At 38.8% G+C, this 13,091-nt stretch overlaps 1 protein-coding gene across 6 annotated transcripts in view; it reads left to right on the plus strand.

Moving 5' to 3' along the window:
- The window catches only part of MED13L (mediator complex subunit 13L), a 322,312-nt gene that overhangs the window by 291,074 nt on the left and 18,147 nt on the right, over window positions 1-13,091 (plus strand). For 4 of the 6 annotated variants that reach the window (XM_047759795.1, XM_047759796.1, XM_047759799.1 and 1 more), the window contains 6 exons: window positions 3,114-3,293; window positions 3,810-4,033; window positions 5,789-5,981; window positions 7,390-7,816; window positions 8,372-8,606; window positions 9,666-9,854. In XM_047759795.1, the coding sequence (XP_047615751.1) occupies window positions 3,114-3,293; window positions 3,810-4,033; window positions 5,789-5,981; window positions 7,390-7,816; window positions 8,372-8,606; window positions 9,666-9,854 (1,448 nt within the window). The remainder of the gene's footprint in view (window positions 1-3,113; window positions 3,294-3,809; window positions 4,034-5,788; window positions 5,982-7,389; window positions 7,817-8,371; window positions 8,607-9,665; window positions 9,855-13,091) is intronic. The other 2 variants (XM_047759797.1, XM_047759798.1) reach the window with 1 other exon arrangement.

The raw sequence follows: 13,091 nt of genomic DNA on the forward strand, positions 1-13,091 counted from the left end.
TACGCCAGAGCCACAGCAATGTGGGATCTGAGCCTCGTCTGCAACCTACACCACAGCTCACGGCAACGCCGGATCGTTAACCCACAGAGCAAGGGCAGGGACCAAACCCGCAACCTCATGGTTCCTAGTCGGATTCGTTAACCACTGCGCCACGACGGGAACTCCTGAGTTAAGGAAGTTTTAAAGATCTCTCTTGAGATACCTAGGTAGAGATGTCAAGTAGACAGTTGGGACTTCATGACCTGGAGCTCAGGGGAAAGAAAGTGATGGCAAGTAGATGGTAAGTCAGGGGGACAGAGGAGGGAAGCTCACTCAGGAGGAAGACAGTGTGGAACAAGAGGAGGGCCTAGAACAGAGCCTTGCTGAATTCTACCTTGTAACCTACTTTCAGAGTGGTCAGCAAGCATTCAGATGCAGCTGATCTTTTAAGATAAGGATTAAACCAGGCTTTTGACCACAGAGCTGCTTCTATAGACTGATAGGAGCAGAGGCCAGACTGGAGGGATTCCATGAATGAAAGAAATATGGACCCTCCTTTTGTATAGGTCCTCAGTCTTACAGGGAAGAAGGTTATATTATACAAGCAAGGAGACTTCTTGGAGGAGGAGGTGGTTTTTTGTTTGTTTTTAAATCCCACACCAAAGCAGTACTTTATTTTGTAAATTTTGACCCATTATTACACCTATTTTAGGGTCTTTTTCAACTGTGAGATGTGTAAGATGAAGAAAAAATTTAATTACGTGAGGGTTGCACCTGGAAAATAAATTTCTTAAACTCCGTATGCACTCCTGAGGAGTTATACTCATTTTTATAACTGCTTTTTAGGTTTAAATACAGTACCTTATAATTTGCAGGTTTTTGATTAATGCCTGCTGCATGAGTTTATGAATTAAGAAAGTGCAGTCTTTCCCCTTAAGAATTGTGGGCAATTATCTTAGGTGGTTTCTTTTAATTGATAGTGGTCTTCATATAGAAAAGCAGTCTGTATGGGTCTATCAGTAGTGACATCTTTGGATATGAAGAATAGCACATTTTATTGCAGGGGATATGTGGGTCCCAAATTCAGATGACTAAAAGTACCAGACGGATGATGTGAATGAATGATGTGGGAAGTCAGATTTGCAAAAAGCAGTGACCTAAATTGTGTCCTTTCACAGCATATTTTCTATCTTGTGTGCGTAGGAATAGAGTTTACAAAAAAGTTTGTCTGCTTTCATTTTTCTCTAACCTCTGGTTCTCTTTCATTTTTCTACTTTTGATAGAGCCATGGGTACAAGAAGTACTTTGCTTTTCTCTTTACTAAGAAAAAAAGAAGCACAGGCTTAAAGATAAAAGCAGTTGATGCTGCTTGAGTCTCAGGCAGGCAGCAGAGCAGGGGCCATCAAGAACTGTCTGAAGTTGCAGCTACTCCTCAGCTCCAACAAGTGTCAGTCATGCAGGAATATAATGGTCTCAGCTGCAGGGTTGCCAGGCAGTTTTCCAGTTTTTCAAGAGAAGCTGGAAATCTAGATTTGTATGTGAAATTTCCTGAGAGATTCTAAATTTAAAATCCCAAAACTCTCTGGGCCATCAATTTGCAGCCTGTGTTTGGTTTAGGGACACATCTAAAAATGTCTTTAAGGAGTTCCCATCATGGTGCAGTGGTTAACGAATCCGACTAGGAACCATGAGGTTGTGAGTTCTATCCCTGGCCTTGCTCAGTGGGTTAAGGATTCGGCTTTGCCGTGAGTTGTGGTGTAGGTCGCAGACATGGCTCGGATCCCACATTGCTGTGGCTCTGGCGTAGGCCAGTCGGCTACAATTCCCATTAGACCCCTAGCCTGGGAATCTCCATATGCCACAGGAGCAGCCCTAGAAAAAGCAAAAAGACCAAAAAAAAAAAAAAAAAGTCTTTAAGACCCCTTAAGCACCTTGTGTTTCAGACTTAGTTGGGAGAAAAACCACAGATTTCTGTCTGTACCACTTTCTTAATCAGCTAGAAAAGTAAGAGTAAGGAAAGGTCTTTAGGAACCCAGCTGTGTAGATTCATAGCCAACCCCTCCAAACTAATTAGCTCTTTCTTCAAATCTTTTTGAGAATTTGATGAGCGTCATGGACCTTATCCCCTGGGGAAAAAATAAACATACACATTCATGTATGTGTATGCAGTTTTGATTAGAGTTTCAGAGGTTTTTCAAATTCTAGGTTGAGAACCCCTCCGTTGAGAACCCGTCCCGCTAACTGGAAGAAAATACATTCTGAAACTGAGTCCCCTACCTTCCTCTCTGTACAGATGACTTCAGTCCTATCATTGTCTTGTTTACTTATGCCTCTGCCTGTGTAGAAGGTTGTCTTTCTCTTTATGCATTATGTATTTTGTGAAAATATTTTACATTAAGAGCATTTTTAAAAGGTTTAAAAAGCTTTGCAGTTCCCGTTGTGGCTCAGCAGTTAACAAACCCCACTAGTATCCATGAGACTTCGGGTTCCATCACTGGCCTCGCTCAGTGTGTTAAGGTTCTGGCATTGCCGTGAGCTGGCATTGTTGTGAGCTGTGGTGTAGGTCGCAGACATGGCTTGTATCCATTGTTGCTATGGCTGTGGTGTAGGCCGGCAGCTACATCTCTGATTCGACCCCTAGGCTGGGAACCGTCATATGCTTCAGGTGCCTCCCTTAAAAAAAAAAAAAAAAGCTTCTATTTAAGTTCCTTTTTCGCATTTATATAATAAAAGCATTGATATTTGTAAATAATAGTAAATAATAATTAAGGTGTTTTTGTAGCTCTCTCATGATCAACCTTGGAAAGAACTCTGAATGGTTTTAAAAAGTCAGACCTATTCACTTTTCTACCTTTAGGCAATACTATAGTTAATCTCTTTTATGTAGCATAACCTATTTCCCTATTTATTGTTTCCAATAATAAGTAATAAAGTATCTTCACTTTAGAAGACTGTCTTTCCTCTTGGCAGCTTAGTCTACTATAAATCCACTATAATTAGAATCTTCTATAAATAAACTCTGCTGCCAATGATGTCTTTGTCATGGACTATAACTGAGGTCTAAAGTGATGTCAAGAAAGAGGAGTGTGCCAGGCCCCCTTTATGATTTCTGTTTCATTTCATTCTTCTTCCAGTGCTAGACATCAGCATGCTCTCCTCCCAAGATGTGGTCCGTATGCTGTTGTCCCTGCAACCCTTTCTCCAAGATGCCATCCAAAAGAAGCGCACGGGCAGGACCTGGGAGAATATCCAGCATGTACAGGGACCACTCACCTGGCAGCAGTTCCACAAAATGGCAGGACGGGGAACCTACGGTAGAATCCCTGTTTAAATTCTTTCTACGTTTAAATTTTATAATCTCTATTTTCCAATGGTCAGTGTTGGAGATAAGTTTTCTGAACATCTTCAGTGTAATCAAGGTCAATGGAACAAATAGTCCTTAAATAGACTGTTTATTAGCATCTCCTCATCTCCCCAATCCTCATTGCATTTTCATCTGGATGAACTTCTAAACTAGTTCTGTCAGCTGCTTTGATAAGGATTATAATGCTTATCTTAAACGACATGAGTCATAGTGCTGTTTGGAAAACTGATTTGTTCTAGTCTGCTCTCTGATCTTATTGAACCTTTATGAGCGTGTTCTGATTTGTTTAATTAAGGTTCTTCATCAAGGGCCATTTAATTAAAAGACTGAAGAATACTTTTAAGAGTATCATGTCAACCTACAATAAAATTTCTGATGCCAGAATTAAGCACCAGGGAATTCACAGATATCCAGGTTGTGAGAGACAGACTCTCAAGCATCTTCCTAAACTGCAATCTTGTTTTAGGTTCTGAAGAGTCTCCTGAGCCGTTGCCCATCCCCACTCTGCTAGTAGGCTACGACAAGGACTTCCTCACCATCTCGCCATTCTCCTTGCCCTTTTGGGAGAGGCTGTTGTTGGACCCATATGGGGGCCACCGTGATGTTGCCTATATTGTGGTGTGTCCAGAAAATGAGGCCTTGCTCGAAGGAGCCAAAACTTTTTTCAGGGACTTGAGTGCTGTATATGAGGTGAGAAAGATATGAAAATCATTTGTGTGATACAGGTCCTCAAGATGTTTTCTAGTTATGACTACGTTTTAAAAAACAAGTATCTTCAAAGTAGGTCTCAAAGAAAATTTGAACATAGTTGGAGGATGAAGGAAATGATTAAATTGGCCAGTTTTTTTCAGAAGCACATCACTTTGCCTCTTAGCATTACATTTTATTAGATTTAAAAGATTTTCCTCCACCAGGCTTACCACACATCCTAAAATCCTGTCAGTTGTTTTTCCCCGTTTATGTGCTCAAGTTTAAGAGTATTGCTCACCAGGCATAGTGGTTTATCAGATGAGCTTACAAAAAGAAAGCTCATCTACCTTGGGGATTGGTAGGGGGCCAGGGTGGGAGGAGCAGAGTTTCTGAAAACAGCATAAAAATGTTCCACTTGAAAAATTCTGAAAAGATTAGTTTAATGAGAATTCCCTGGTGGCCTAACAGTTCAGAACTCAGTGTTATCATTGCTGTGGCCCAGGAACTTCTGCATGCCTCATATTTCTGTTATCTTTATATTTGACAAGATTAAATGAAATTAGTATTTATAAACTGTTTAGAGCTTTGACAGGCATGTTATACTCATTACTAAAGTGTTCATTTAAATAAGATGCCAAGTTGAATTTCAAAAATATTCCATAGCAGAACATTCACTATCTATAAATGTATGAATACACATGAAATAATGAACTTATGTATTGCTTCAAAGAAGTAGAAGGTGCTAACTTGTCAGATAATGGTATCAATTAAGCCACTGAAGGAATTCCTTGGATACAGTAATTTGTAAACAGTGCCTGGTCCATGTATGTGTAGTTATATTAAATCATAATTACCCTATCACAGAAAACTTGTCTAAGCAATTTTAAAGCCCAGCCATTCTTGTGAATGAAGCTTTCAACAGAAGTTAACAAAACATGAAAGTATTCCTGATCATTTTAGATCTTAATGACTTTATTAGAATAGCTCATTTGGCAGTAATGCATACCTGCTTCAGAAGAGTGAACACTAGAGAATTTTTTCAGGGCTTAGTAAGCCTTCTGTTCATCAACCCTAGTAAAGGCTAATAATATGGGCTGTCCCACTGGTGAACAGGTAGTTAAGTAGCTTACTTTTTGTGGGTATGTTATTCTAATTCTCTGTCATAAGTACCCATTTAGTGTCCTGGAGGTTAATAACAGGATCTTATTGTGCTAAAACAACTATTTACTTTAAAAAAGTGATCAGCATATCCATTGCTTCCTTGGCCTCTGCTGTTGGTGATCTCCAATGTCTGTAACAGTGTAGCAGATGGCCCATAAAATTTTAATGTTATCTTATGGGAAAACATCATGAGTAGGGATTGCTTAAGAGGTTTTAGTGGACATATGTCTCGGTCAGCCTTAGTAGGCAAGAATCTGATTAATGCTTTATTTGACCATTAGCAACCAGGTAGTGCTCAGCAATCTTCCCTTGTGCAGGGGGAAGTAGTTGGGGTAAAGAAACATTTATTTTTCTTTAGAGGAAATGTTTTTCCTTAGAGGGCCTAGCCTAGATTTGGAAGAGACAGAGAGCAGTTTCAGAGTACATTGTAATTACCAGAAAGGATCAGCTTATAATGTTGGTTTGGTTGCATGTGGTAACTCTGAGAAAAAGGAAAATACTTCCGTGTGTGGTCAAGAATCTTGCCACTAACAATGTTTCCTGAATAAAGGAGTGGTTCCTGTTGTAAACAGTAATCTCGTTTTATGTTATCAGATGTGTAGGCTTGGGCAGCACAAGCCCATCTGCAAAGTGCTGCGCGATGGGATCATGCGCGTGGGGAAGACAGTGGCGCAGAAGCTGACGGACGAGCTTGTGAGTGAGTGGTTTAGCCAGCCATGGGGCAGCGAGGAGAATGACAATCATTCCAGACTCAAACTTTATGCGCAAGTTTGCCGCCATCACCTAGGTAAATGGGGAGTTATTTGGCACAGTAGAATTGGAGATATAAATAGCAGGTTGCCCCCTCCTCCCAATTAGTGATGCAATATACTTATTTTGTCTCAAGTAATGCTGTATTTATTTAGGTCCTATTTTTGTGTTCTCCATACTTAAATGCTAATTTTTTGTGTACATATATTCTTTTTTTTCCCACTGTACAGCAAGGGGATCAAGTTATCCTTACATGTATACATTACAATTACATTTTTTTCCCCCATCCTTTGTTCTGTTGCAACATGAGTATCTAGACAAAGTTCTCAATGCTACTCAGCAGGATCTGCTTGTACATCTATTCTAAGTTGTGTCTGATAAGCCCAAGCTCCCGATCCCTCCCACTCCCTCCCCCTCCCATCAGGCAGCCACAAGTCTTCTTCAAGTCCATGATTTTCTTTTCTGAGGAGATGTTCATTGGTGCTGGATATTAGATTCCAGTTATAAGTGATATCATATGGTATTTGTCTTTGTCTTTCTGGCTCATTTCACTCAGTATGAGAGTCTCTAGTTCCATCCATGTTGCTGCAAATGGCATTATGTCATTCTTTTTTATGGCTGAGTAGTATTCCATTGTGTATATATACCACCTCTTCCGAATCCAATCATCTGTCGATGGACATTTGGGTTGTTTCCATGTCCTGGCTATTGTGAATAGGGCTGCAGTGAACATGCGGGTGCATGTGTCTCTTTTAAGTAGAGTTTTGTCCGGATGTATGCCGAAGAGTGGGATTGTGGGGTCATATGGAAGTTCTATGTATAGATTTCTAAGGTATCTCCAAACTGTTCTCCATAGTGGCTGTACCAGTTTACATTCCCACCAACAGTGCAGGAAGGTTCCCTTTTCTCCACAGCCCCCCCAGCACTTGTTTTGTGGATTTATTAATGATGGCCATTCTGACTGGTGTGAGGTGTGTACATACATTCTTTAAAAGCTGTTTAAAGTTGCCTAAAGAAGTCATATCTAATTTACTCCTCTTGGCATTAAATGCTTAATTTTAACCCAGATTCCCGAGAGAATCTTAGACAGTTATGAGGCTTATACACGCAGGAGCATAATATACCATGATAGCCTTAGAATATATAGCCTCTCATTTTCTCTACAGAATCAGCTTGAAAGGAAAATATTACAAATGATTAATTTTTTTCTTTTTTTTAAAATAAGGCTCTTCTCTAGAATTTATAATAAGTAGCCCAGTGTTTATTTCCATATTTACAGAACATGTAAGCTCATGTTCACGTGTGGAGATAGCATTTGGGGTGTCATAATCAGAGTACTGCATCCTGGAAGCGTGTTTTTTTAAAAAGTGACTATTCTGGATTTCTACTTCAGCCAGACACTGCAGAACATCACTAAAGCCACCTCTCTGCATGTATTCTTTCAGCACCTTATCTAGCCACTCTGCAGCTCGACAGTAACCTGTTGATACCACCTAAGTACCAGACCCCACCAGCAGCAGCACAGGGACAAGCTACACCTGGGAATGCTGGGCCTTTAGCCTCAAATTCCGGATCGGCAGCTCCCTCGGCTGGCAGTGCATTTAATCCCACCTCTAACGGCAGTTCTACGAACACGGCAGCAAGTAGTTCCGCATCTGGTTCCTCTGTACCACCAGCCTCCTCATCTGCCTCTGCTCCCATTATTAGCCAGATAAGCACTACCTCTTCTTCAGGATTCAGTGGTAGTGTTGGAGGGCAGAACCCCAGCACTGGGGCCAGCTCTTCAGAGAGAACGCAAGGGAACATAGGCTGTGGTGGAGACACTGAGCCAGGGCAGAGCTCCTCTCAGCCCTCACAGGATGGACAGGAAAGGTACTGTACTCTCTCACTGAGATGGTAGCTTTAGCTTGGACCCCTTGTCTCTTCTTCCTCTGCACCCCCAACCCCCTCAGAGTCTCTAAATCCAGTCAAGTGCTGTATTTCTATTCTTCCCTAAAGTAACAATTGTCAGTCTATAGCTTCAATATTAAGAAATTTGAGACTTCTTATAAACTGTTATTACATCACTAGTATAATAGTAATATTAATGTACTTACTAATTAATATACTAATATTAGTATAATATTAGTTACTAGTAATACTATTATATGAATGTAATATATGGATAGTAGTAATAGTAAGCTATTGCTATTAACATAGTAGTATTATAAAATATTTTGTAGAATATAGCCACGGGGAGAAAAGAAATCTCTCATTTTAGAGGAGCATGTTGTCATGTTCCAATTCTTTGTCCTAACTGGTTTGCTTTGTCTTCAGTTTGGTACATGTTAATGTTACATTTAATCTGTAATCATTGTCCACAGAGTCAGTGTGTTCTGGAATTGATATATTTTGTATAATTTATATTTATTTTGTGCTTCTCATAAGTGACTCTGTCTGCAGTGTTACAGAAAGGGAGAGAATAGGAATTCCCACGGAGCCTGACTCCGCAGACAGCCAAGCCTATCCTCCTGCTGTTGTCATTTACATGGTGGACCCCTTCACTTACACCGCAGAGGAAGACTCTACTTCCGGAAATTTTTGGCTGTTGAGTTTGATGCGCTGCTACACAGAAATGCTGGATAATTTACCTGAGCATATGAGAAATTCTTTCATTCTCCAGGTAACTATTTGCAGATTTTTTACTTTTTTATTGTTTTTATGAAAGTAAATAGAAGTTTGTGATTTTTTCTTTAATTGGAAGTATATGAAAATAGAAAAAAGTTCTTAAGTCTACCTTTAGATTCAGCCATTATTAGCATTTTGGTGTTTTCTTAGCCTTTTTTTCTATACTATCTTACACAGTTGAGATCATACTTTTCATGTAATTTTTAGTCTTTTTGTACTTAGTTATTCATGAATATTTTTCCACCTTATTTAAAATTCTCACATGTATCATATTTATAGATTGCGTATTTTCCATGTTTAACTGTTACTCTACAGTTAGGTAGGATTACTCTTTTTTCTACCTTCGCACTATTAAAAATACAACCATAATAAACATCCTTATATATAAAATCTCTTTTTCAGGTTATATTTTTATAAAGTGAATTCTTAAAGATACTAATAAATAATGCCAGATTCCTTTCCCCAAAGTTTCTAGTTATTTACATTTATTTCAGCAGTGAATGATCATGCCCGTGTTCACTGTACCCTACAAGCTTAACAGCATGAGAATTTATAATTTAATGAATGAAAAATGATGTCTTGGGTATTTGAATTTGTTTTACTCACTTTAACTAAAGCCATCATATAGAATTAAAAGATTGAAGTTAAAGCTACCAGTCTAGTTTGTTGATAGTTTTCAGTTTTTCAGTAATCTGAAGTTTTTGTCTCAAATGATTGGTCAGTAATGCCAAAGATGCCATGCATACCACATGTATACATTATAGAAGTGAGAAATGTAAATTTAAAAAGCAAGTTTTTAAATTTAAGAGAACAACAACAATAAATTGAAAATTTTATCCCTAAAATGGGAATAGGATAATTTCTAAGTGACAGGTAACTTGACCAGCAAAGTGACACCTCTTAAATTGCTGGTGTACATTTGGAATTAAGATTGAATTGTTATGTCTGGCATTTCTGTATTTTAAAACTGAAGTTCCCTCCCCCATTTTCCAGCTGCCTTGTTATTAGCATATTAGGTCTCAATTTTAGTTTTGTTTTGTATTTATGTCTTTAGATTGTGCCTTGCCAGTACATGCTGCAGACAATGAAGGATGAACAAGTTTTCTACATTCAATACTTGAAGTCCATGGCATTTTCAGTGTACTGCCAGTGCAGGCGACCTCTGCCTACACAGATCCACATTAAATCCCTTACAGGATTTGGGCCTGCTGCCAGCATTGAGATGACCCTTAAGAACCCGGAGGTAGGTAGAAGCAGGGCAGAAATTTGCAAAAAGAACACTTTATACTAAAGATGCAGGCCAGGAGAGTTGCTTGCTTGGTTGATCTTCTACCTTTATGTAAGAGTGGTAGATTTCTTTAATCTTTAGTTTAAAATAGAGGAGATACTTCTCTGAACTTGTACAGTTTTTTGAGAAAAGAGGCAGGCAGACACTTGGTGTTTTTTTAATCTAAGACCTAGGCATCAGTACACTTAGTCATTTTACTTATTAATGTTCCACTTTCCTAAATTTATTTTTTCATTACTTTTAAAAATTTTTTTGGCTGCCCCAAGGTATGTGGAATTTCCAAGCCATAGTTGCGGCAATACCAGATCCCTAACCCACTGTGCTGGGCCGAGGGTCAAACCTGTATCCTGGCACTCCCAAGACACTACCGATCCCATTGTGCCACAGTGGGAACTCCTATTTTGTTTGTTACTTTTCTGAAGCTAATCTGTGTCTCTACCTTGCCCACCTCTTTTTCCTCTTGGAACAGCCATGGAGTATGTGTTTACTCCCCACGGGCCCCTCATTTTCTGATGCTTTCTCCTCCCCTTGTCTCAATGCTTCTGTATATACATGAATGCTTTTTCACTCTGACTTTGTAAATCTACTTCCCACAGATATGTACCTCAGGGGGAATTGTAGAACACCAAAGCAAAACATGTTTTCAAGAGAAGTTGTACACCTCTTTAGCTTTACTAATCGCCTTATCCTGAAGATAGAGGTACAGGGCAATGTTTAGAATTTTCAAAGCCTTCAACAGTAAGTTCACAACTTTTGCATAAAAGATTGATTACCCATTAATAAAGGCCAGCAAACACCTCTTCACCATATGAGAACCTAAAAACGAAAAACTGCTCATTTTAGTTGGTAATGTAAGTTTTTCTGGAAAACTGGAAAAAAAAAAGAGAGAGAGAGAGAGATGCACTACTTAATACTGCACTTGTAACTTAATTCAGGTCAGCTTGACCCAAGAGAAGCAGCTCCTTAGCTGACAACTTACATTCACTCTGGGGTTATAGAAAACATATGTCTTTGGCAGTTTTAGCTTAGTTTATTCTTTTGAGTGTGTATTTTTCACTTTTGTAAGTAATTTGTTTTCTCTACTACTAGCTTTTTCTAGAATTGAAATAAATATGTTTCTCCTTGTTTCTTATTTGTGTCCAAAAATTAGAGGCACAATTATGAATTTGTACATTTCTTTATAAACTTTACTTCTTGTGGTTATTCTGCAATTCAGGTGCAATCATTCCTGATGCTTTGGTAAGAAGTTATCACAATTTCAAATGATAACTAATAGTAGTCTGCATATCACAGAGGAGAGTAAAGGCTGACTACCTATTTTTTTGTGTGTGTGTGGGGGGGGGGTTTGTTTTGTTTTGTTTTGGTTTTTTTTGCTATTTCTTGGGCTGCTCCCTTGGCATGTGGAGGTTCCCAGGCTAGGGGTAGAATCGGAGCCGTACCCAGCAGCCTACGCCAGAGCCACAGCAACACGGGATCCAAGCCGTGTCTGCAACCTACACCACAGCTCACGGCAACGCCAGATCATTAACCCACTGAGCAAGGGCAGGGACCAAACCCGCAACCTCATGGTTCCTAGTCAGATTCGTTAACCACTGCGCCACGACGGGAACTCCTGACTACCTATTTTACGATATCCCCAAGTGTCGTGTATTGTTTTCAAAGATTATAACAGACTGGCAGAATGCCTTGAGAATTAATGAGATAAAATGAGGCTTAGGTTAAAATAGATTGCAAAAATATGCTTTTTTCCCCTTTTGCTTAGTAACAGGAAGAAAAGACTTAATCACTTGACTTAATTTAAAACATATGAACCAAATATTAAGCATATTCACTGAGGTTTATAAATTTTTACTTGCATCAAGGTAATGGCTGATTGCTAAATGTTGCCTATCCCTCAGTCAGCCCCTAGAATTTTTGTAGCTATAGCTGAGTGTCTCCTGTGTGCCACACACTCTGTCAGGTACTAACTGTGCAGTGGTGAACCAAACATCAAGCCCCTCTTCTAAGAATTCTCATTCTCTGTGGTGGCACAGTCTCATGCAAGCTCCTGGCAGCCACTATTCTACTTGCTCTCTCTTTGGGGGTCCCAGTTCTAGCTATTTTATGTAAATAGAATCATACAATGTGTAATCTTTTATGTCTGGCTTCTTTTGCTTAACATAATGTCTTCAAGGTTTATCCATATCAGTACTTTGTTTGTTCTTATGGCTAAATGATACTCCTTTGTAAGGATAGACCACATTTTGTTTAGCTATTTATTAGTGGATGGACATACGGATTTTCCACTTTTTGGCTATTGTGACTCATGCTGCTTTAAACATTTGTGTTAAGGTCTTTGTGTGGGTGTATGTTTTCAGTTTTCTTGATAAGTACCTAGGAATGGAATTCCAGATTACAGAGAGTGAATGGATCAGTGATAAGGTTAGCTTTGAAACTAGTTGTGCAGTAAATGGAGTTGGACTAGATTATTTCCGAAGACTGTATTAGCTTTAAAGTTCTGTAAGTCCATTATTACTGTATCTTATGCTATATAATTCGGGGGTTGGCAACTCTGACTGTGGGCTAAATCCAGCTTGCAGCCTGTATTTGTATGATCAGATAGATAAGAATGATTATTACATTTTTAAAAGAGAAGATTATGTGACAGAGACTCATAAAGTCTAGAGTATTTACTGTCTGGTCCTTTATAGAAGTTTGCTTATCCCCGGCTGTAATTTACTAAATATTGAAGTGTGTACAATAGCTGTAAACAAAGATGACAATTAAATTTCATCACCGTTTATCTAAAATATTTGTCTTGGGTAAAAGCTAATGCTTTAATTTCTTAAAGCATTACACACATATTAAAGTATAATATACATACTGGAATATACCCAGTCTTTAGTGTACTGCTTGATGAATTTCCAGTAAGTAAAAATTATATAATAAGCACAAGGAACAAAATGTTACAGGTTTCCAGAAATCCTAATATCCCTTCCAGTCACTCCAGTGGTAATCACTACTCTGACTTACAACAACATAATTTTGCTTGTTTTGGGCTTTTATATAAATGGAATCATATAATCTACAATCTTTTGTATCCAGCGTCTTTTACTCAGTGTTGAAAATCATTCATTTTATTGCTTGTAGTGGTAGTTTTTTCACCCTCCTTGCTATTTAATATTGTACTCTGTGACTCTACCACAATTCATC

Source organism: Phacochoerus africanus, chromosome 15 (genome assembly GCF_016906955.1).
Source record: "Phacochoerus africanus isolate WHEZ1 chromosome 15, ROS_Pafr_v1, whole genome shotgun sequence".
NCBI classification, from domain to species: domain Eukaryota; kingdom Metazoa; phylum Chordata; class Mammalia; order Artiodactyla; family Suidae; genus Phacochoerus; species Phacochoerus africanus.